Source organism: Perognathus longimembris, chromosome 6, assembly GCF_023159225.1.
Source record: "Perognathus longimembris pacificus isolate PPM17 chromosome 6, ASM2315922v1, whole genome shotgun sequence".
In the NCBI taxonomy this organism is placed as follows: domain Eukaryota; kingdom Metazoa; phylum Chordata; class Mammalia; order Rodentia; family Heteromyidae; genus Perognathus; species Perognathus longimembris.
The window spans coordinates 83,351,823-83,371,805 of record NC_063166.1 but is presented as its reverse complement, the minus strand read 5'-3'; the positions used below and the strand labels follow the sequence as shown (position 1 = coordinate 83,371,805).

General features: G+C 49.5%; 1 protein-coding gene across 7 annotated transcripts in view; it reads right to left on the bottom strand.

The window, feature by feature from the left end:
* Positions 1-9,179: 9,179 nt before the first annotated feature.
* The window catches only part of LOC125353923 (guanine nucleotide-binding protein G(s) subunit alpha), a 48,843-nt gene continuing 38,039 nt past the window's right edge, over positions 9,180-19,983 (bottom strand). For 3 of the 7 annotated variants that reach the window (XM_048349673.1, XM_048349671.1, XM_048349676.1), the window contains 11 exons: positions 19,404-19,448; positions 15,038-15,092; positions 14,818-14,937; positions 13,367-13,464; positions 10,949-11,003; positions 10,785-10,858; positions 10,620-10,678; positions 10,392-10,512; positions 10,178-10,308; positions 9,840-9,907; positions 9,180-9,686 (listed from right to left, as the gene is read on the bottom strand). In XM_048349673.1, the coding sequence (XP_048205630.1) occupies positions 9,540-9,686; positions 9,840-9,907; positions 10,178-10,308; positions 10,392-10,512; positions 10,620-10,678; positions 10,785-10,858; positions 10,949-11,003; positions 13,367-13,464; positions 14,818-14,937; positions 15,038-15,092; positions 19,404-19,448 (973 nt within the window). In that variant the 3' untranslated portion in view covers positions 9,180-9,539. Of the gene's footprint in view, positions 9,687-9,839; positions 9,908-10,177; positions 10,309-10,391; positions 10,513-10,619; positions 10,679-10,784; positions 10,859-10,948; positions 11,004-13,366; positions 13,465-14,817; positions 14,938-15,037; positions 15,096-19,403; positions 19,449-19,983 lie in introns of all 7 variants that reach the window. The other 4 variants (XM_048349674.1, XM_048349678.1, XM_048349675.1 and 1 more) reach the window with 3 other exon arrangements.

The window sequence follows — 19,983 nt, the reverse complement described above, 5'->3', positions numbered from 1 at the left end:
GTCACAGCTCCACTTCCAGTTTTCTGGGGGATCATTGGAGAGAAGAGTCTAAGGAGACTTTCAAGTGTGATCCTCAGGTCTCAGCCTCTTGAGTAGCAAGGATGACAGGCGTACACTAGCACTGGCTCACAAGAGCATTTTCTTTTTTTTTTGGCCAGTCCTGGGGCTTGGACTCAGGGCCTGAGCACTGTCCCTGGCTTCTTTTTGCTCAAGGCTAGCACTCTGCCACCTGAGCCACAGCGCCACTTCTGCCTTTTTCTGCTTATGTGGTGCTGAGGAATCGAACCCAGGGCTTCGTGCATGCCAGGCAAGCGCTCTACCGCTAGGCCACATTCCCAGCCCCCCACAGGAGCATTTTTAACCTTTGCTCCAGAGCTGCTTGGTGATCCCAGCCCTGAATATCATTTCCCATTTCTCCAAGTCCTTCTTCTTTAATGGTGGCTTTCTATTTCTCTTGAGGCACTCCAACCTTGGGAGCAGGGTAACAGCATTTCCTTTAATCATTTATCTCTTCTTGGACCAAGAGTAGAAGTAACTCTTGTCTCTGATCTGTGGATCCTTAGTTTAGGCAGCTTATGTTAATTATTCTCAAACTTGAACTTAATCTGTGGAGCAGCATGGTTCCTGAAGGTGAGGAACTCCATAGAAGATGGAGTGGGGCTGGGAAGGTGGCCTAGCGGTAGAGTGCTCGCCTAGCACGCATGAAGCCCTGGGTTCAGTTCCTCAGTACCACATACACAGAAAAAGCTGGAAGTGGCGCTGTGGCTCAAGTGGCAGAGCGCTAGCCTTGAGCAAAAGAAGCTCAGGGAGAAGCCCAGGCCTGAGTTCAAGCCCCAGGACTGGCCAAAAAAAAAAAAAAAAAGGAGAAGGAGGAGGGGGGAGGAGGAGGAGGAGGAGGAGGAGGAGGAGGAGGAGGAGGGGGAGGAGGAGGAGGAGGGGGAGGAGTCATCTTAGACACCTTTCTAAGGCTCATGTAGACAGCAGTGCCTGCACTCTAGGTGGTCACAACTGCGTTGGTCCTCATTTGTGCTGTCCCCACCTCCACCCATGCCTCACGCCCTCCTAGGGATTCATGAGCCCCAATTTAGGAAAGGGAAGACTGCGATATGCAAGATCTCTAAGCAGTACGCTGCCACCGAGTCCTTCATGCTTCCTACAGCTTGTGACCTGACACTGCCCCCACGCCCCGTCCCAGGCCTTCCCCTCTGCCCACCCTCCGTCTCCCTGGCCACTCGTGTCCACAGAGGTGTGCTCTCCATTGGATCTGCGGGGGATGCCCCTTACCACCTGGGCTTGCTGCACGCAGGTCCGGGGACCCTCAGGCCACCTCGAGGATGTCTGTGGGCGCCACGGTACTCTCAAGTCTCTCTCTAGAACAAGGGAGGATTTCTGCCCCGTTTGCTGATGTCACTCCTACCACCTAGCACAGCACTTGGTAAAAATGTTTGTCTTTAAAATATGGGGAAATTACTCATAACACCTATCTATGCCAAGGAAATGCCAGAGCACTGTGTCTGTAAAAGGCTAGCCCAGAAATCGACACCCATAGCCCCCCTGGCTTCATCGTACCAAACCCTGGGGCAGTGCAAGCCTCACAGGCTAAGGATGACTCCGGCAGAGCAAGAGCACGTCTTGCCCCAGTCACCAGCATCTTATTTAGCTCTGGCCTGTAGGAAGTACTGAGCTAAGTTGTGGCAGGAAGATGAACCTCCTGCACGGTGTATTGTCCGCATTCAAGCATTGTCCCAGCTCACTTCCTGTCTTGCGGTTCTGAGTGTCTCCAAGTCCAGCGTCCTGGGTTAGAGTTTCAACTGTGCCTCTGGAGCCTCGTCTTCCAGGTGTGCCTCCCACCTGTGCCCACCAAGGCTCTGCAAACCCGTCTGCCTTCGCTTTCCTCCTCCGTGAAATGGGGGCTGGGGAAAGCTCAGTGACTCCCGCACTCACGCAGGACAGGCAGGTGGAGACTCAGTGACTAGCACTTCTTGTGGTTCCTGCCATCTTGGTTGTGGATTATGGACGTGATTGTGCTCCATTTCTCTTTGAGATTATCAATATGAACAGTAGAAGTTTAAGCCGGGTGCCAGTGGCCACAGCCTGTAATCCTAGCTACTTGGGAGCCCGAGATCTGAGGATCATGGTTCAAAGCCAGCTTCGACAGGAAAAAAGTCCATGAGTTTATCTCCCGTTAACCAGCAAAGCCACAGTGGATCTGTGGTTTAAGTGGTAGAATACCAGCCTTGAGTAACAAAGCTCAGAGACAGTGCCAAACCCTTGAGTTCAAGCCTCAGGACACACACACACACACACACACACACACACACACACACACACACACACACACACGATAATCTTGAAAACTAATTTTTTTCTTTCCTTTAAGTTTTTTTTTTTCAGTCCTGTGGATTGAATTCAAGGGCTCATGCTTGCTAGGGAAATACTCTACCACTTGAATCATGCCCCCAGCCCTTTTGTTTTGTTTTGTTTTATTTTTTACCAGTCCTGGGCTTGAACTCAGGGCCTGAGCACTGTCCCTGGCTTCTTTCTGGTCAAGGCTAGCACTCTGCCACTTGAGCCACAGCGCCGCTTCTGGCTTTTTCCATGTATGTGGTGCTGAGGAATCGAACCCAGGGCTTCGTGCATGCGAGGCAAGCACTCTACCACTCAGCCACCTGCCCAGTCCCAACCCTTTTGTTTTTGAGATAATGTTCTTGCTAACTGCCTGGGCTGACCTCAAACACATGATACTCCAGCTTCTGCTTGCCGAGACGCTGGGGTTACAAGCGCGCACCACCCCGCTCAGTTCTTGGTTCTGTTTCTTTTGGGGGAAGCAAGGGGCAGTACTGAGATTTAAACTCACGGCTCTCTGCTTGCCAGGCAGGTGCCCTACCCTTTGAGCCACGTCTCCATACCTGTTTGCTTTTGTCATCTTTCACATATGCTCTCACATTTATGCCCAGGCCAGCCTGGACCGTGAGCGTCCAATGTGTGCTCCCTGTGTAGTTGAGGGGGCAGGCACCCAGCACTGCACCCAGCTTTTTATTGATTGAAATGAGGTCTCACTGTATTTATGCCAGCACCCTACCGTCCAGCTCCCAAGCCTACCGCTGTTGGATTGTTTAGGAACATCATGCCACTTCATTGCAGTGGGCACATCTAAAAGATAGGGCACTGAAAAATACCGTGAGGCCTGGATCACACATTTTGAAAGTTGACTTTTGGGGGGGTTGTCAAACATCTCTGTTTTGCAATTGGTTTGTAAAAAATCAGAGTTCCAAATGTGCACCTACTGTGGAGATGCAATTAGCAAAACCCAGAATTTAAAAATCTCCAGAGGACAAATAGTTTTGCTTATTTTTTCCTTGTCCTCTGTCTCTGTCTCTCTTTCCCTCCCTCTCTGTCTCTGTCTCTCTCTGTCTCTCTGTCTCTGTCTCTCTCTGTCTCTCTCTCCTTCCCTCTCTGACTCCGTCTCTGTGTCTCTGTGTCTCTGTGTCTCTGTCTCTCTCTGTCTCTCTCTCTCGTGCCAGTCCTGGGGCTTGAACGCTGGTCCTGGCCATCCCTTAGCTTTCTTATTCAGGTGGGCACTCTACCATTTCCAGATTTGGGGGTAGTTACGTGGGGATGAGAGTCCCACTCACCTTCAAATGTCCAGATCTCAGCTTTCTGAGCCGCTAGCGTTGCAGCGGGAGCCACAGCAACCCAGCGACACAGAGTCTCCTGAACAAGTGGATGGTGAGGCAAAGACCACGCGCTCAGCTGGGCCTGAGCGGCTGCGGGGCTGCAGTCCACACTCCTCATCTGCTACGGCCTGCACCTTTCCCAGGCCGTTTTGCTCGATGAACTTTTAACTTGTCTGCTAAAATCTCTCCTTTCTCAGCGATTATTTTCCTGTGGATTTTTTGGAGGGGGGCGGTAACATTTTATTCGATTATCAAGAAGAAAAGATAATGTTACCTGTGCCTTTCTTTCCAATTCTCAGGCTGCTAATTGCTTGCTTTTGGTTTTTGAGTTGGCTTACCCAGCCGATACAACTAAAACACACACTACAGTAACAGTGTATAATAATTTCACATCATGCAAGGCATTCTTGTCTTTCTCATTTCTTATTTCTGACATTTGTAGAAAAGCTTTTGAGGTTAGTTCTTAATTAAAAACTTTAACTTTGTAGATTTCATATTTCATTATAAATGGACACATGTTATCTACAGAATACATTTATTACGTATAGTAATGCTATTAGGAAATCATCCATTAATTACTATTTTATTGGAATTATAAAATGTAAATCTCACATTTTAGCAACTATCACTATATTTACAAATGCCAAGCCAACCTTGAATTCCTACAATAAATCTTACTTGAATATGATGTGCTCTACTTTCTTTTGTTTCGTTTGTTTCCTTGTTTAGCTAAGTCCTCCCTGAGAAGCCTAGGCTGGTATTGAACTCCGGATCATCTTCACCTCAGCCTCTAAAGTGCTAGGACTCTAGGCATGTACTACCATGCCCAACTTGAAATATTATTCGCTACATACCATATTAGATTCCATTTGCTTACATTTTATGATACTTGCATTGGCATTCCTGAGGAGCTTCCTTTGGATTCAATCTTGAGCATATTTTGGAGTCAATGTTATACTTCATAAAAGTAATCTTAGTGTCTCATTTTATTAAACTCTGGCAAGATTTAAATAGGACTGGGATTCATTTGACCTTTCAGGGCTTAGTAGAATTCCCCTGTAAAACCATCTGGGCCTGGTGCCTTTTAAACTTTTTCTTTATTTAAAAAAAATGTAAAAATCTAATACAGATACTAAAAAGCAGATAAATCATAGGTGTATAGGTCAGTGCAAGTGATCAGCCTTTAGAACAAGAACAGAAGCTTCTTGACACCTCATTGATAACTCTCACTTTTCTTCTGGTCCAACACTTGTCTGGAGCCTATTTGTCATGGAGCTCTCTGACCATGATCTATTTTTCCCCAAATAATTGATTTGCTCAGATTTATGTCCTGCTGTAGTTAACCTTGGAAAGCAACATTTTTCTGGACAATAATCTTTCTCTTTTAAATTGTCTTTTAAATTGTTTATATAGAATTGTGCAAATTCTTCTTTTAGAACTTGCAAGTTTATTGTTTTTGTTTTTACATGTTGCCATCTCTAATCCCAGTACTGTCTGTATTGGATGTTTCCTGAGGCTCCACCAGCAGTGCACATAGCGTGACCTCAGAAGTCCCTCTATGGGATGAGTGTTACGGAATGCACAGTGGGATCTCAGAAGTGTTCCTGAGAGTCTGTCTGTCTAGTTAACTGGGTGGCATTTGAGCCATCTAGGTGTGTATGTGCATTTTACACGGCAGGGAGTGAACGGAAGGACATCTAAGAATGATACAAAAGAGTACTTTGGCTGGGTTGTGTGCTTCCTCTTCCTTCTGTTCTTGGCTATAACACAGCAGTGAGAGAGAAGCGTGTGTGTGTGTGTGTGTGTGTGTGTGTGTGTGAGAGAGAGAGAGAGAGAGAGAGAGAGAGAGAGAGAGAGAGAGAGAGAGAGAAGGCCTCTGCCCTTCTGTTACCAGAATCTCTGGGCAGTGAAAATCGAACTTCTGCCTGTTATTTGCAGCTGAATGCATTCCTAATCCATATACTAAATAAGATCGGAAAGCCCAGAAAATGAATTGTTCACATTATACAAATGTTTAAATGCAAAAAAAAAATTATCCTAGAGACTCAAAGTTCTGTTCCAAAATAGGAACATGGGTAATAATAACTTGCACTAGCTGCTTATTGCAATGCCTTTTGTATAACCCTCATTAACCATATACCTTGGGATCAAAGTATATTAATGCACATATGGAAATAGCAGTGAAACCTAGTCATATGATTAATAAAGTAAAAAATATAGGTTAATAAAGAAAAACAAAAGTATTCTTTGCATAAGTTATAATAAACAGAATTTACCTTTCTTGAGTTTCAGCTCATGTCAACACAGTAGGATAGGGCATGTTGTAAATGATGGTACATCCCTGCAGAGCTCTGAACAGTTGACTAAGAGGCTGGAGGTGTGGCTCAAGTCATAGAGCACTTGCCTTAAAAGCAGGAAAGCCTGAGTTCAAAACCCTATGCTGCCAAAAAAAAAAAAAAAATGAGATCATTTATATCAGAACAGTGTCTGGCCCACAGTGAAGTGCTTCTTTAGAAACATTCATGAATCTGTTTTAATAATGAGCACCTCTAATAGTGATCTTCACCACTAGTACTTGGATGGCTTGCTCTTTTGCTTTCACTTAAAATTGAAAACTGTGCCACTCAGGAGGGCTTCCTTCCCAAACATCTCCCAATCCTCACCGCCCCTCTCCTGCGCATTGATTGCCTCTGAGGCCTTGCTTCCCCGGTCAGTCCCGGGTTATTTATATGATGAGTTGACTCTCCCTTGCTAGAAGAAACCCTCCTGAGGCCTGCACTCCTAATGGCTGGCAAGGCCGCAGATCTGTCCAATGACAAGATGGCTTAAGCCATGGCCCAGAAACCACGTATAAGAAAATGCTGTTAACATCGCAAGCCTACGCAGATGGGGCCCTTGCTTTGGGGATAATTGTGTCCAAATTTGAGTAAAAATATAGGCTCCGAGGGCCCTCCTGGCTTACCGTTATGTCTCATTCTCCAGAAGGCCAATGAATAGTCACTAGTAATACGTGGCTTGCACCTTAACGAACAAATTGTTACCTGCAGAAAAACAGTGTTTTGCTTTGCATTTAAATAGAGATTTACAATTTCCACTTTCACACTTAAAAAAATAATGGGCCTTATAGTCAAAGATTTAGAATTCTTGCTTTCTGAGGTTTCTGTAATTCAGACTTCAAAATAGCTCCTTAAAGTTATGTTTGGTTCTGGGGCAAAGGGAAAATGGAAACAAAAATGTGTAAGTTAGCTGGGTTGGACTCAGACACACTGAATGACCACGGGGTCAATGTGACAAAGCCCGGGCCCTTGGGGGGAGGGGGGCAGAAGCCTGCCTAAGGCTGAGCTCTGAGGGGGGAGGCTCCCGCCCTCCTCCCGGATATGGAATCCCATGATGCCTTGCAGGATTTCCCTTTGGGGTCACAGGTCCTGGCCTCCTGACAACTGGCATCACGGTGAAACTTTTCCTGCCTTCCTGCCTCTTCGAAGACAGCAGCGTTCCGCAGTGGGCAAGCAGCCGGAGGCTTGGGCCCTCTGGGTTGGAAGGAGCCGGCCTTCTCTGCCGGTAGCCATGTTTCCTGGGTCCTCTCTAGGTTTCTGTTACTCCTGGGTGAAACGGCAACAACAGCTGACCCTGTCTCGCTGGGCAGAAAATGAGACACAGGAGGGGAGGTGCCTGCTGCCTGTCAATGTTTTGCCCTTCTTCCAGAAGTTACCCCACTATCTCTACCCGTTTGAGCCACCAAGTGGGCCTACAGACATGGTTGCCTTGGTGTAACTGCCCCATGGTCTGGGAGTTGGTGTTTCTTCATTTGACAAGATATTTGGCTGCGTCTTTGGCAGTCTTATATGTTTTACTCAGAGTTGGTTCCAGAATTATTGTGTACTAGGGGCCAACAGCCACCAAGGAAGATGAGGGTTCAAACTCAGCTTTCTGGTCAACATGGCCTCTAGGTACCGAGCCCTGACCTTGTAATGGCAAGTGATTGGCGCAGGCCAGTTTTTACTTCGTTGTCTTTATTTGGAGGCCATGAAGGATTGTGGGAATCTGTGGGCTGGCCTTCTGGGTGTTTGCCCAGTAAGGCCCCATTTTTACTATTATTGTGTGTTAATGGTATGTGTGTTTGGGGAGGGGGGTTGCTTTGGAGGATCATGGGACTTTGTGGGCTGGCCCTCTGGCCATTTGCATAGCAAGACTCTCCTTGTTGGGATTATATGTTTGTTGGGGTGGATGTGGAGGTGTTGTGGTCTTTGTGGGCTGGCCTCTGGCCATTTGTATAACAATGTCTCATTTTTACTTAGATTAGGTGTATTGGGGGATTTTGATAGGGCTAAGGGTCTTTGGAGGCTGGCCTTCTGGCTATTTGCATAGCAAGGGCTGATTTTTACTGAGACTTCTGTTTGTTGTGGGACTTTCAGAGGATTGTGGGACTGTGGGCTGGCCTGGCTCTGCATAGCAAGGCCACATTTTATTAGGATTGTGTGTTCATTGGGCAGACTATGGGAGGATTGTGGGACTTGGGCTGGCTTGATCGCTATTTGCATAGCAAGACTCTGCTTTCACTGGGATTACATGTGTGCTAGGGAGGTGCTGAGGGGGCTATTGGTCTTGGTGCGCTTGCTGGCCTCCCGGATACCGTAAGGCCCCATTTGCACTGAGATTTGTGTTTACCGGGAGGCCTTCTGGATATTTTCATGGCGAGCCCCAATTTTCTGGGGATTGTTTATTGAGGTATTGGGAGCTTGTGGGCCTTTGTGGGCCATTTGTATACCAAGAATCCTTTATCCCGACTGCATGTCTATTGGTGGGGAGGGTCTTTGGGAGAGTCCTGATATCAGGTCCAAGCCATAGTCCAGTGTGGTCTCTATGGGGCCCAAGCGTGTCCATACCACCCTGCACCCAATGATGAAACTGTATTTGTATCTCTTTGAGAGGTGTGCTGTATCTTCTGGGACATTAGCTGCCTCGCATACTCCATATTTTATACTCTTCCCGTTTTTATGCAGTCCCCCACCTTCGGCCCCCTTGGTTGTGCTTGACAGCAACACTTCATGTTGGTGTGTGGCCTGCCTAATGGAGGGTGGACTTGAAACCGTTTCTTCTCCCCCTCCCCCTCCCCATGGCCATCGCCCCACCCGTTTTTAGTCCATATCCTCTAGCAAACATCTAACACCATGTTGAGCAGGCAGGTACGCAGGAACGCCTGTGACCATGTAGTAAGTACAGGTTGGTAGAATCTTTGGCTAAAACAGGGCAACAATGACTGAAAGGTAGCACTACCTTGGTGCACTGTGGTTGTCAAAGGGGCGGGGAAAACAGGTGATGTTTCCTAAGTGATTACATCGACAGAAACCTACAGCGGTGAGACTTTGTGCCACAGATACCCGAGGAGGGGCGGTCTCCAGGGAGGGGGCCTCCCAAGTCACCGTGAAGGACCAGGACCGACCCTGCCCGTGGACGGGGTGCACCAGCTCGGAGCCGCACATAATGCACAGAGTCTCGTTCTTTGCTCACGTTTAATTTTTATTTTGATTTTTTGAATGCTGCACAACACAATATTTATTTCATTTGTTTCATTTATTTCTTTATTTCTGTTTGCTGCTGTTATTTTACTTACTGAAAGAGAGAGGGAACTTTTGTGGCCTTTTTCTTTTTCTTTTTTATCTGTAGGCCGCCTTAAGCTTTCTAAATTTGGAACATCTAAGCAAGCTGAGGGGAAAAGGGGGTTTCGCGGAATCACTGGGGGGAGAAGGAAAGGTCGCTGGGTTAGTCATGCCCTATGGTGGGTGACTAACTGCGTGTACAATTACGTTTCACTCTTAATGAATTGTGCTTAAGGCTTTCATTAAATTTGGGGTTCCCTTCTTAGAGCAGCTCGTACTGGCGGAGGTGCATGCGCTGGATGATGTCGCGGCAGTCGTTGAACACGCGGCGGATGTTCTCGGTGTCCACAGCGCAGGTGAAGTGAGGATAGCAGTAGTGGCGCCCATCTCCACTGGCAGTGCTGATTCTCTGTGGGCGGACAGGAGCGTCAGGTCAGAGACCGCCGGACCCCCGGGCCCCCCACGGCCAGCCCACCGGGGACCAGAGAGCGAGCGGGACTGGTGAAGGACTAGACAGGCAGCTCGATCCTGGCACTCAGAATGGAGGACCAGCTCTACTCACCAGGAACTCATCTCGGATGAAGTACTTGGCCCGGGTCACGCGTGGGTCCTCTCCGGGCTCGGGAGTCGCTGCAAAGAATGCAAGTATTTTATTCACTGAGACGATTAACAAAGTTCCAGCGGGTCTAGATGCCGATATCACTGTAGCCCCTTGCGTTCTCAGAACTCTGGATTTCTCCTTATGAAAAGGTAGGAAACCGAGCTTGCCTGGCTTCCCCTGAGGATCTTTTCTGGTGTGGCATTGATGGGAGGGGCAGGAGCTTTCAGCCCAACCATTTGCAAAAGGCCCATCGGGCTGAGGAGCCCCTCCCCCCCGCCCCCCAAGCAAGCACTACGTACCATCCTCGGGAGTGGTGTAGCGCGCGAACTCTGGAAAGTAGTCCTCAATCTTGGATTTGCCAGCGAGGACTTTCTCAGCAAGCAGATCTTGCTTGTTGAGGAAGAGAATCACAGAGATGGTGCGCAGCCATCTGACGAGAGAGGAAGAATGGGAGGCGGGTTCAGCGCGGGGAGAGCGCGCGGGCCCCGCCCCGGGGGCGGGCACATCGCACACCTGTTGTTCCAGATGCTCTTGAAGAGGTTCAGAGCCTCCTGCAGGCGGTTGGTCTGGTTGTCCTCCCGAATGACCATGTTGTAGCTGCTGCTGGCCACCACGAAGATGATGGCGGTCACGTCTTAAACACAAGGAAGCAAGCGCAGGGCATGTTAGAGGAAGGCACGGCCACCCCTCGGCACAAGAGCACCTGGGGCTTAGGGAGCGGGAAGCCCGCTGCGCACGCACCATTGAAGCACTGGATCCACTTGCGGCGCTCATCGCGCTGGCCGCCCACGTCGAACATGCTGGAAGAGAGGAACGCCACCTGGTTACTCCCCAGGGTCCACCGCGGGCCCCTCGAGGCTCACCAGGACGCCGCCGTCTCTGGCAACGGGTGATGCATTCACTTACTGGAAGTTGACTTTGTCCACCTGGAACTTGGTCTCAAAGATTCCAGAGGTCAGGACGCGGCAGCGGAGCAGGTCCTACAACAAGAGGCGGGGGTCAGCGGATCTCACCAGAGACACCCGGCACGGCAATGGCGGCGGCCTGGAGGGCTCCGCCTCCTACTATACCTGGTCGCTTGGCACGTAGTCGGCCTGCTTGATCACATCAATCTTGTCCAGGAAGCTGGGAGAAGAGAAGACACAGGGTGGTGTTCAGAGCTCGTGCCAATGGGCCCAAGAGAAATGAGTGTCCCACAGAAAGAATAAACAGCGCGGGCTGCTGGTGGGGCTTTGGCACGGATTCGTGGAAAGGCGGGCACAAAGGCCCTCTGCCCTACCCTCAACCGACAGGAAGCAGACTCCAGCCCTTTAGCACCAAACTTGGGCTTGAAAACATCCCGCCTGTGTTGCTGGACACAGAGTTAGGAAAATTAACTTTTGTAAGAGTGGAAAACTAGCATGAATGTACAAGTTTGGCTTTTTGGGGGGAGGGAGGATGAGGCGGGAGTACATTTTAAAGTTGGGCTTATCAGAGAAGAAAATCACAAAGGGCCAAAAGGCTATTTAAAGAAATCCCCAAGTTTTTGTGCCTCTCCCCCTCCCTCTTTCCCTTTCCTTTCTACCAGTTCCGCATTGGTCTGGCCTGGAGGATGCACTAACTTGCCCAATCAATCTTACATTACAGCACTGGGTCCAGAAATAGCTCCCGGCCACCCTGGTCTCCAGTGTGTTGCCGTGGTAACAGAACCACAGTTCTATAAATAGATCCCCAGCACCAAATCTTGTGAGAAGACATCTGGAGTGGGGCCAGCCAAACTCCAGCTCAACAAATAAAAATAGGCAGCTTAAGAAATGGCCCGGGCACCCACAGGGCCGGCCCATCGAGGCAGCCACCGCGAAGGCAGAGCTGTCCTGCACATCCAGTCCGAGGAAGACATTTTAAAAGTTTCAAAGTTGTGTGGAGCTCCTTACTAAGTTTCCTGAGAACTTCTTCTTTTTTTTTTTTGCCAGTCCTGGGCCTTGAACTCAGGGCCTGAGCACTGTCCCTGGCTTCTCTTTGCTCAAGGCTAGCACTCTGCCACTTGAGCCACAGCGCCACTTCTGGCCGTTTTCTGTATATGTGGTGCTGGGGAACTGAACCCAGGGCCTCATGTATACGAGGCAAGCACTCTTGCCACTAGGCCATATCCCCAGCCCATCCTGAGAACTTCTTAAGTGTGTGAAAATGGTGCCACTTTTAAATAAAGTTTTGGGAGTAATGTTGTACTGCTTTAGGGGGAAAAAAAAACCACCCAAAACACCTCAAAACTTTTTAAATGGGGTGTCCCAAACCAAGTAACTAACCCTACTTAAGTGACTGTTAATTAATCAAACTTTTAGCTGCTAGTTGCAGGGCGGAGCGGGTGGGGGTGGCCAAAAACGCCTAATCTTATACCTGCACTCAGCTCCTGACTTGGATCCAAAACACCAACGCCAAACAATTGCAGGATTTCCATCTGTTTGGCGTTACTATAATTAGCGTTCCAGCTTTTAGTTCAGACTTTTGAGAAAACCAGGGACTTTGTTCAAGGAGGAACAGGGGCTGTTTTTCTGTTCCTTGAGAGAATCCACTCCACTCTGCACGTGCATTTGACTCTAAGGGATTTGTGTAGGTCACACTAAACATCCCTGGGAAAGCAGAGCCAAGGAGAGGGAAACTGAGGCTTTCCCAGCCCCCAGTATCACTGGGATACTGGAGGTAGGCTCTGCTGCCAGCGCCGCCCCCCCCCCCCGGCCCCCCAGACACCCACTTTGGAGTTACTTGGCTGAGTTGCTTTGTGCCCCAGGATGGCATCAGCAAACAATTTTTTTTTAATGGCTTGGACCACCATACGCTTGCTTTATGGGGCACAGGATGAGGAAGGCTGTAAAGTCTTTCAAAGGCAGAGTGATGTCCCTTGAGGGGTCGGGGAAGGGTGTCGGGAATCCCCAGGCAGAGGTGTGCACTAACTCTGCTGTTAGGTTAGAGGCTTCGTGAACTAAAATCTGTTCTTTCAATCTTTTTTTCTTGCCTCCTCGGGTTACGGGGAGTCGTCAGCGAGCTGGCCCACGGGGCGCCCCGCTGGCCCCGGAGAACGGCGTCTCTCTCGTTGGCTCCTGCGAGCCGCACCCCGCCTCCTCCAGACCACTCGCTCCTGTGTGGAAATGCCCCGTCCTACACTCAAGTTGCCTATGTGGGTTTGTTTTTGAATCTCTCCTGCTCTTCTCTGCTAGGTTTTTCAATCCCAGCAGTAAGACAGAATTGTTTTACATTTCCCTCCATCTGAGGACTGCCGGGAGCTCATTCACTGTGAACACGGCTTCGAGCTCATCCGTGATGAGCATCATTTCACGGCTAGTCACAGGTAGGAGCTCCCATCGGAGCATGCCACCGTTCTAAAAAAAAAGTGCAGTTGCGGGTTGTGAAGTCAGTGCAGCAGGTGGGACCCGGGCTAGCTGCGGTTTCCATGCCCACGTCTAGGCCCGGGGGGGGGGGGGGGGGGCGGGAGGGGGGCAGTGGCGACTCACTACTGGGCACAGTCGATCAGCTGGTACTCGTTGGAGCGCTCGTAGCAGGCGCGCACCCCCTCATCCTCCCACAGAGCCTTGGCGTGCTCGTAGAACTCCTGAAAGGGAAACGAGAGAGCAAGTTCAGAGGAAGTTGTGAGCGCACACCCAATCACAAGCACTGTTATTCCAACGCCGGGGTTCCGAGGGATGAGACCATCTGGCAAGTGAGCGCGCCCCGGCTGATTCATTCCCCTCTTCCTCCCGTGGCCAACTACTGGTCTTGGGAAGTTTCTTGTTGTTTGGGGTGTGTGTGGGGGGGGGGGAGGGGTGAACTACTAAGTTATTGTGCAGAACTGTTCATATAGGAAGGATGTCAGTTATTAGGAGAATATGGTGATAAATAATTCAGCCTATGAAAACAAAAGAAACTTTATAGGTCAGAGGTGCTGGGGTAACTTCCCTCCTAGGAAAGTGTGAGTTTTAACTAAAATGACGCACGTGAGTTGCCAGGAGGCGCGTGAAAAGCGCAGGTGTGGCGTGCGGAGGGACCGCAGCGCGGGTGCAAGTGACTACCTGCGTGGGTCTGGAGTGACAGTCTGCCATTTTCTTGTGTCCCATTACGAGTACAGACCGAAAAAGGCAGTGGGCTTGAACCTGTGTTCATTAACTGTTATTTTAGAGAAAAACATATGGACTCAAGACTACTTTCCCTGAGAAGTTTGCAGGCAAGCTTGTTTAAAATGCACACACACAGAATTCCCACGAAAGGCAACAATAACTCATTGTTTTAGCTAGAGACAAGTCTCTTCCTCCTAGGCCTTATAACTGTGTATGTCTTTCCACCCTGCTTCCTGGTTCCCCCTCTTTTAAACCCCTTGTCCCCCATAAAGGGGCCGAGATGCGTATGCTTGGGTTTGAGCAGCTTCGCATTCCTTAAAGACAGCCCTTTATGAAAAGCAGACAGGCCTCTGTCCACTGGCCGTCATGTGCCCCGCCAGAGCGTACAAGGCAGAAAAAGCCTCATTTTCTGTAACACTCGGCTCGGTTTCCAAGTTTACGTTTGATTATACTATAGGTATTCCTTTGGTAATTTTAACAGTGAGAAAAGGTTTTCATTTGTCCTTAAGGAAGGACTGGTTGTAGGAAAACTTTCATAAAGGTTAGGAGGTAAAAGGTGTAAAGCAAGATGGTCTCCCCATGGGTATTGTTTCAAATTTCTCTCCCCACAGTTCCGGGGACTGGACACTCAGCATCTGAGGGCCACGTGCAACAGTCCACATGCTTCATCCTACCCTCTATCAAGTGTAATAATGGCCGTGTGGGGGGTCGGCTAAGACAAGGGGTGACAGAATTCCGACGCTACCCATGGGTTCCTTCACCTACTGAGCACGAGCACCCCTCCTGGGTTAGGCCCGAGGGCTGTGAACGAGGTGCCCATCCAAGGGCGAGGGGAGAGGGGAGAGGCTTACGGGTGGGAAGTCAAAGTCGGGCACGTTCATCACACTCAGAATGTAGTCCACTCGGAACTGGTTCTCGGGGTTGGCCAGCTCCACGGGGGGCACCAGGTTGCTCATGGCGGCCACAATGGTCTGAAATGATTTTGTCAGTTGGTCAGGAGCAGAGCACATGGCGGGGGGATGGGGGGGTGGGGCCAGTACTAAAGGCAGAGAGCAGGGGCTGGGCACATACTTCAATCGCTTCCTTCAGGTTGTTTTTGATGTCCTGCACTTTGGTGGCCTTCTCACTACAGTGGAATTGAAAAGAAAAAAAAATCATATTGCACCCTGTCACCCAAGAATGTCACTGCCATCAAGGTCTGCCGACTAAAAAGCAATAGTATTCTGTTCTCCAAGGAGTTGTGGGTTCAGATCTGCGCAGAGATTGGAGGCACCCGGATAAATGGCAGCCTCCCAAACATGACTTGAGGACATGCCTGATGGGGGCAGATTCACAAATCGGCGCTGAGATCATGACGACTGTACCAGAAGCTGCACCTGGCTCCTTCGCTATCCCTGACGTGACGTCACTGGAGGTGAGGTCCCCTTCTGAGGGGGCTTCTTCCTGACCCTCATCAGCATCCGGGGGGCGGGGGAGGGGCAGGGTTAGGGGTCATAATGCAGTAGGTTAGGTTTGAGACTTTCTAGGTGGTTATGTTGCATACCGAGAGCCAGCCAATGGCAGGGATGGAGTTACAGACTGCAGGGCACTGCACTTTTATGTACTCATTTGTGGCCCACTTATTTATTATTTATTTAAGAGCCTATGTTACAAGGAGATGATGTTCTGGGCACTACAGCTAACAGTGTTTCTACTTTACCATGTTAATGCACACCAATCCTCAATTGGGAAAGGAGTAAAATGAAGGCCCTCCCCCCACACACACTAACGATGGGGGTGGGGTCGGGCCCTTCTAGCAGGCTATAGGTTTTGTTGCTTGTCCCTGGTCCTCGCTGTAGTAGAGCACACAGCAGGGCCTATGTGGGCGTTCTGGAATGACCTGTGTGCAGATGCAGTCACCAGTCCCACAGGTAAAGGCCATGACCTTTGGCCGCTGGGGTCCCTGGACAGAATATTCTCACACCCTAGTGACCCAAATGTTGTAGGACTTTCTCAGCCCGCCTTCATCACAGGCACAGATGCGGTGGGGGGGGGAGCGGGGGGGGGGAACTCTTCGGCTTGCTTTAGGCGTCAGCAAGGCCCCCTCCTATATGGGGTTACAGACCCCCCCGTGTCTTGTCTGGTCTAAGGCGTGTGTGTATGCACAGGTGCAATGTCTTCATTTTCAATGGGGGAAAGGGACCAGCACACAAAACACTGGCTGTGGACCCCAGGACAGGACACGTCCCATGTGGAGGGTTAGCAGGGTTCTAGCCCCACCCCCTGGGTGGGGAAACTGAGGCCCAGTTAGTTACAGAGGCAGAAACTGGGGGAGGACAGGACAGACCCCACAAATGGTGCTTGTTAATAATGGGGCACCTCTGGGGAGGGTTTTCTTAGTATTCACCTGGTTCAGGTAATCACAGCAGGGCAATAACGAATTAATAATGACACCTGCAGGGTAGAGGACCGAAAACTATGGCAGAGGGGATGGGATGCAAGGAGGGATGGGCAGCACCTGCAGGCAGGCAGACCAGGCGGTTACTGCGGGGGGGGGGGGGGGGGGGAGGGGGCCAGGGGGAGGGGGAGGGGAGTACGTGTGCACACCTGCCAACAGGTCTTCCCTCCACCGGCAGTTTAGTCCTTTTGTGTATTTGGGGAGTGGGCCCTTGTTTTCTGAACACTTCATTTCACACACACACCCCTTTTTTTTTAAATGACTGAGCCTTGGGGCTCTCGAGGGGCTCCCGGGACGCCATCTTTCCCGTCAGATAAGGACGTGGCCAAGTTCAGGGGGGCGCTCTCGCCAGCGGCGGGGGGATGAGGGGGTCAGATGTACCAAGAACTCACTCAGGACCGTTTAAAGCACTCTCAGCGAAGGACACGGGGAGGGGGGTGGTGGGCAGGGGGAGGGGTCCCCAGCAGGTAGGACTTGGGCACCCATCTGAAAGGTGTTTGGCCTCCCCTCAGCCTGTGAACTTGTTTTGTAAATGGGCTCAGAACTCTGAGCCCTCTCCCCACCCGGTGGGCTTTCTGCTTGGGGCATGCAGGATGAAACTCATCCCTGGTATGGTGCCATTTCCAGCCCCCGACTGCAACCAGTCACTGAGGTGTTACAACGAAAAGGACACCTATTTTATGGCCCCCGTGTTCAGCCTTGATCTCAGAATTTACCTAGACCCTCCTGGGACAAGCCCACCCGTGGCCAATGAAAAGACCCATGTCCCTGGGACAGGTTCCATAGTAGAAAAAGGAGGTATGACTGGGAATTCAACACCCAGCTCCACATACGGGAGAAAAGTATTTCCAGAAGTGAGATTCTTTCATTCAGCTTGATATTTTGGTCTAAGTAGTAGTATGATAATTGGAAAACTTCCAGTCTTAAAATACGGATATTTTGAGAACGTGTTCAGTATCATCTACGCATGCGGATAGGTGTGGGAGTATATCAAGTATAAAACAGCTAAAATAGAAATCTAAAGTCTAATTCGGGTGTGTCATACTAAAACATAAAACTCTTCCATTGAAGCAATTACTATGTAGATGGAGATGTCTTACTGGGGGCTGGCAGGTTCACCTCCATTGGAACTACAGCTTAATTAATTGAACACTGATTGTGAAATCCAGGGCAAACTCTGTAGATGTCTCTGAACTATTCAACATAGGCAAAATATATGCCAATTGCCAGAATGCTGATGGGCTAGAGTTGGGGGCTGGAGCTGGAAGTGGTTGGGGGTTATTGCTCTCCCTCTTCCCTCCCTCCCTCCTCTGGAATATTAGTGGGATTAATATATGGTCATGCCCTCCCCCCTCCTCAGTTAGTGTCAGGGGAAGGCTGTGTTTATTATACTTTCTGCTCTACACTTGGTCTTTGTGCTCGTGGGGACAGACAGACAAAAGAAGAGAAGACAGAAGACAGACGCAGGATACAGGAATTGCTGAAACATGCAGAGAATTTTTATTTATCACGCTTGTTAATCCTTATTTTTTACTTGTAGAAGAGTCACAGAAAGACGTGCAGGAAAGGTGTTAGTGGGGTCCGAGGTTTTAGCACAACATCTAGTACACAGTAGGTCGCTCAGTCAGTAAGGACTTGCCAGTATTTCACATGCCAGCTTTTGGTACAGTACTTTGCCAATCACTCATCTTTTGTATAGATGCCTTCTGATTTCTGTTCTACTAGACTTTGCCAATCAAGGATCTCATTCTAGTTGTTTTGTGGGTGGGTTTTAGGTTTGGGGTTGTTTTTTAATTTTTTTTTTGTTTTTTTTTTTTCTCTTTTTGAAATTTTTTTTTTGGTTTTTTCACTTTTTGAATTTTTTTTGGTAGTTTTTTTTTGTTTTTTGCTTTTTCACTTATCCTTAAAGGTTGGCATTAGCCAAGGTAAATAGGGTAGGGGCCCATCCCTCCTCCCTCCCCTCCCCCCTTACCCCCCCTCCCTCCCACCCACCCACCCACCCACCCCCAGGGAAACAGAATAGTATTCTTATTAGAAGTTCCTAAAGACCAAACAGTTTCCAGCATGCAAAGTGTGATAGGGCATAGTCGGGAAGATGGGAAGATGAGAAACGGGTAGCCATCATCTAGGGGGAATACATTCTAAAAGAAACAGATCAACAAACATGTGTCAGTAACTTTGTCCCCCATCCCGTGGCCTTTGCCCCTCCCCTCCCTGGCCACAGAAGCCGCCCTAGGCGAAGTCAGAGGCTCTGTGTGTCCTCCTGAGGAATGGCTGCTCCCTCCCTGCATGCTGAGTGTAGCAGCAGAGCCGGAATGGGCGCCCTGGCATGCGTGTGCGTGTGGACACGGGTGCGTGAGATGGGCGTGTGCGTGTGGACACGGGCATGGACATGGAGATGAGCGCATCGAGGAAGCAATGGCAGAGCTTGATGCCGGAGAGCAATGACGTAATGGATCAGTGACGTAAAGTGCTTGCCATCAACGGCCAGAGGCTTCCAGGGGATTCTTAACAGTGACCTAACCCCCAGGTGCCAAGGTCTGCAAGTTAAGAACCCAGTGGCACTGCATACACTAAAGGAGGGGCAGGTAACATGTTCCGAGAGAAGTCTCAAATTCCAAAACGGGACCAACCACTAGGTGGACGAGATTTAGTCGTCTTAAAAACCCAGTAGTTGTCAGACAGAGAACTGGGGGAGCCATGTAGGCAAACATCAGTCCTCAAAATCATTTAAACTGTCCTCTAAAACTGAAAGCTATAACTTTCTCCCCCGGCTGGATCTAATTACACTTTAGGCCCGGCCAAGAAAAAAGAAATTACGTCTAGCACTTTACTCGTTAAGAAACTGTTGATGTGTCGTTTACAAATGCATATAGCAAGGTGGCTGATGGCCCTTCAGTAACTATTTGCTTCCCAAGTCTGTGTCCTGTTTCCCAGTATGATCTTCATGTTTGTTCTGTTTGTTAAAAAAAAAACTTTTCTGTTTTTGGATGTGCCTACCCATCGCTGTTGCTCCTTGCAGCCTGCGGGTCCTCTTCGCCGCCCCTTTTAAAGAGAGATTGAAAGCTCACCTAATCTGCAAGGCACCGCAATTCCACACAAACCCCACACAGCTCGCCACACTCAGCCGAGAGCAAACGCAACGCTTGACGCGCCATCCTCCCGCTGGGTCTCAGGTCACCTCTCTGACTACATCAGAAGGTCCACAGAGACTGCGGGCCATGGGGAAAGGGCTCTCCACCTCTGCGGCGGTATTCACGGAGCCCTCTGGAGACTGGTCGGATACAGGAGGGACGGATAATTGTTTTCTTGTGCTTTCCCTAAATGTACATGCATTAGGGAGGTAAAGCAGTGATTTATCTCACAATTCTTTGGAGAATATGGCTGCACAAGAGGCTCCCAATTCTCCCAGGTCAGAAGCTTCACTGCGCTGTACCAAGCAGAGGCCTAGCTGGGAGCCTTTTGCACAACTTCCTGGTGTAAAATTAATGATGTCCCTTCTCACGTTGAGGGAAACCTACCTAGGCGCTGTTTTTAACTAATAAATGACTCGTCCTCATAAAACTGTCAATTAAAAGTG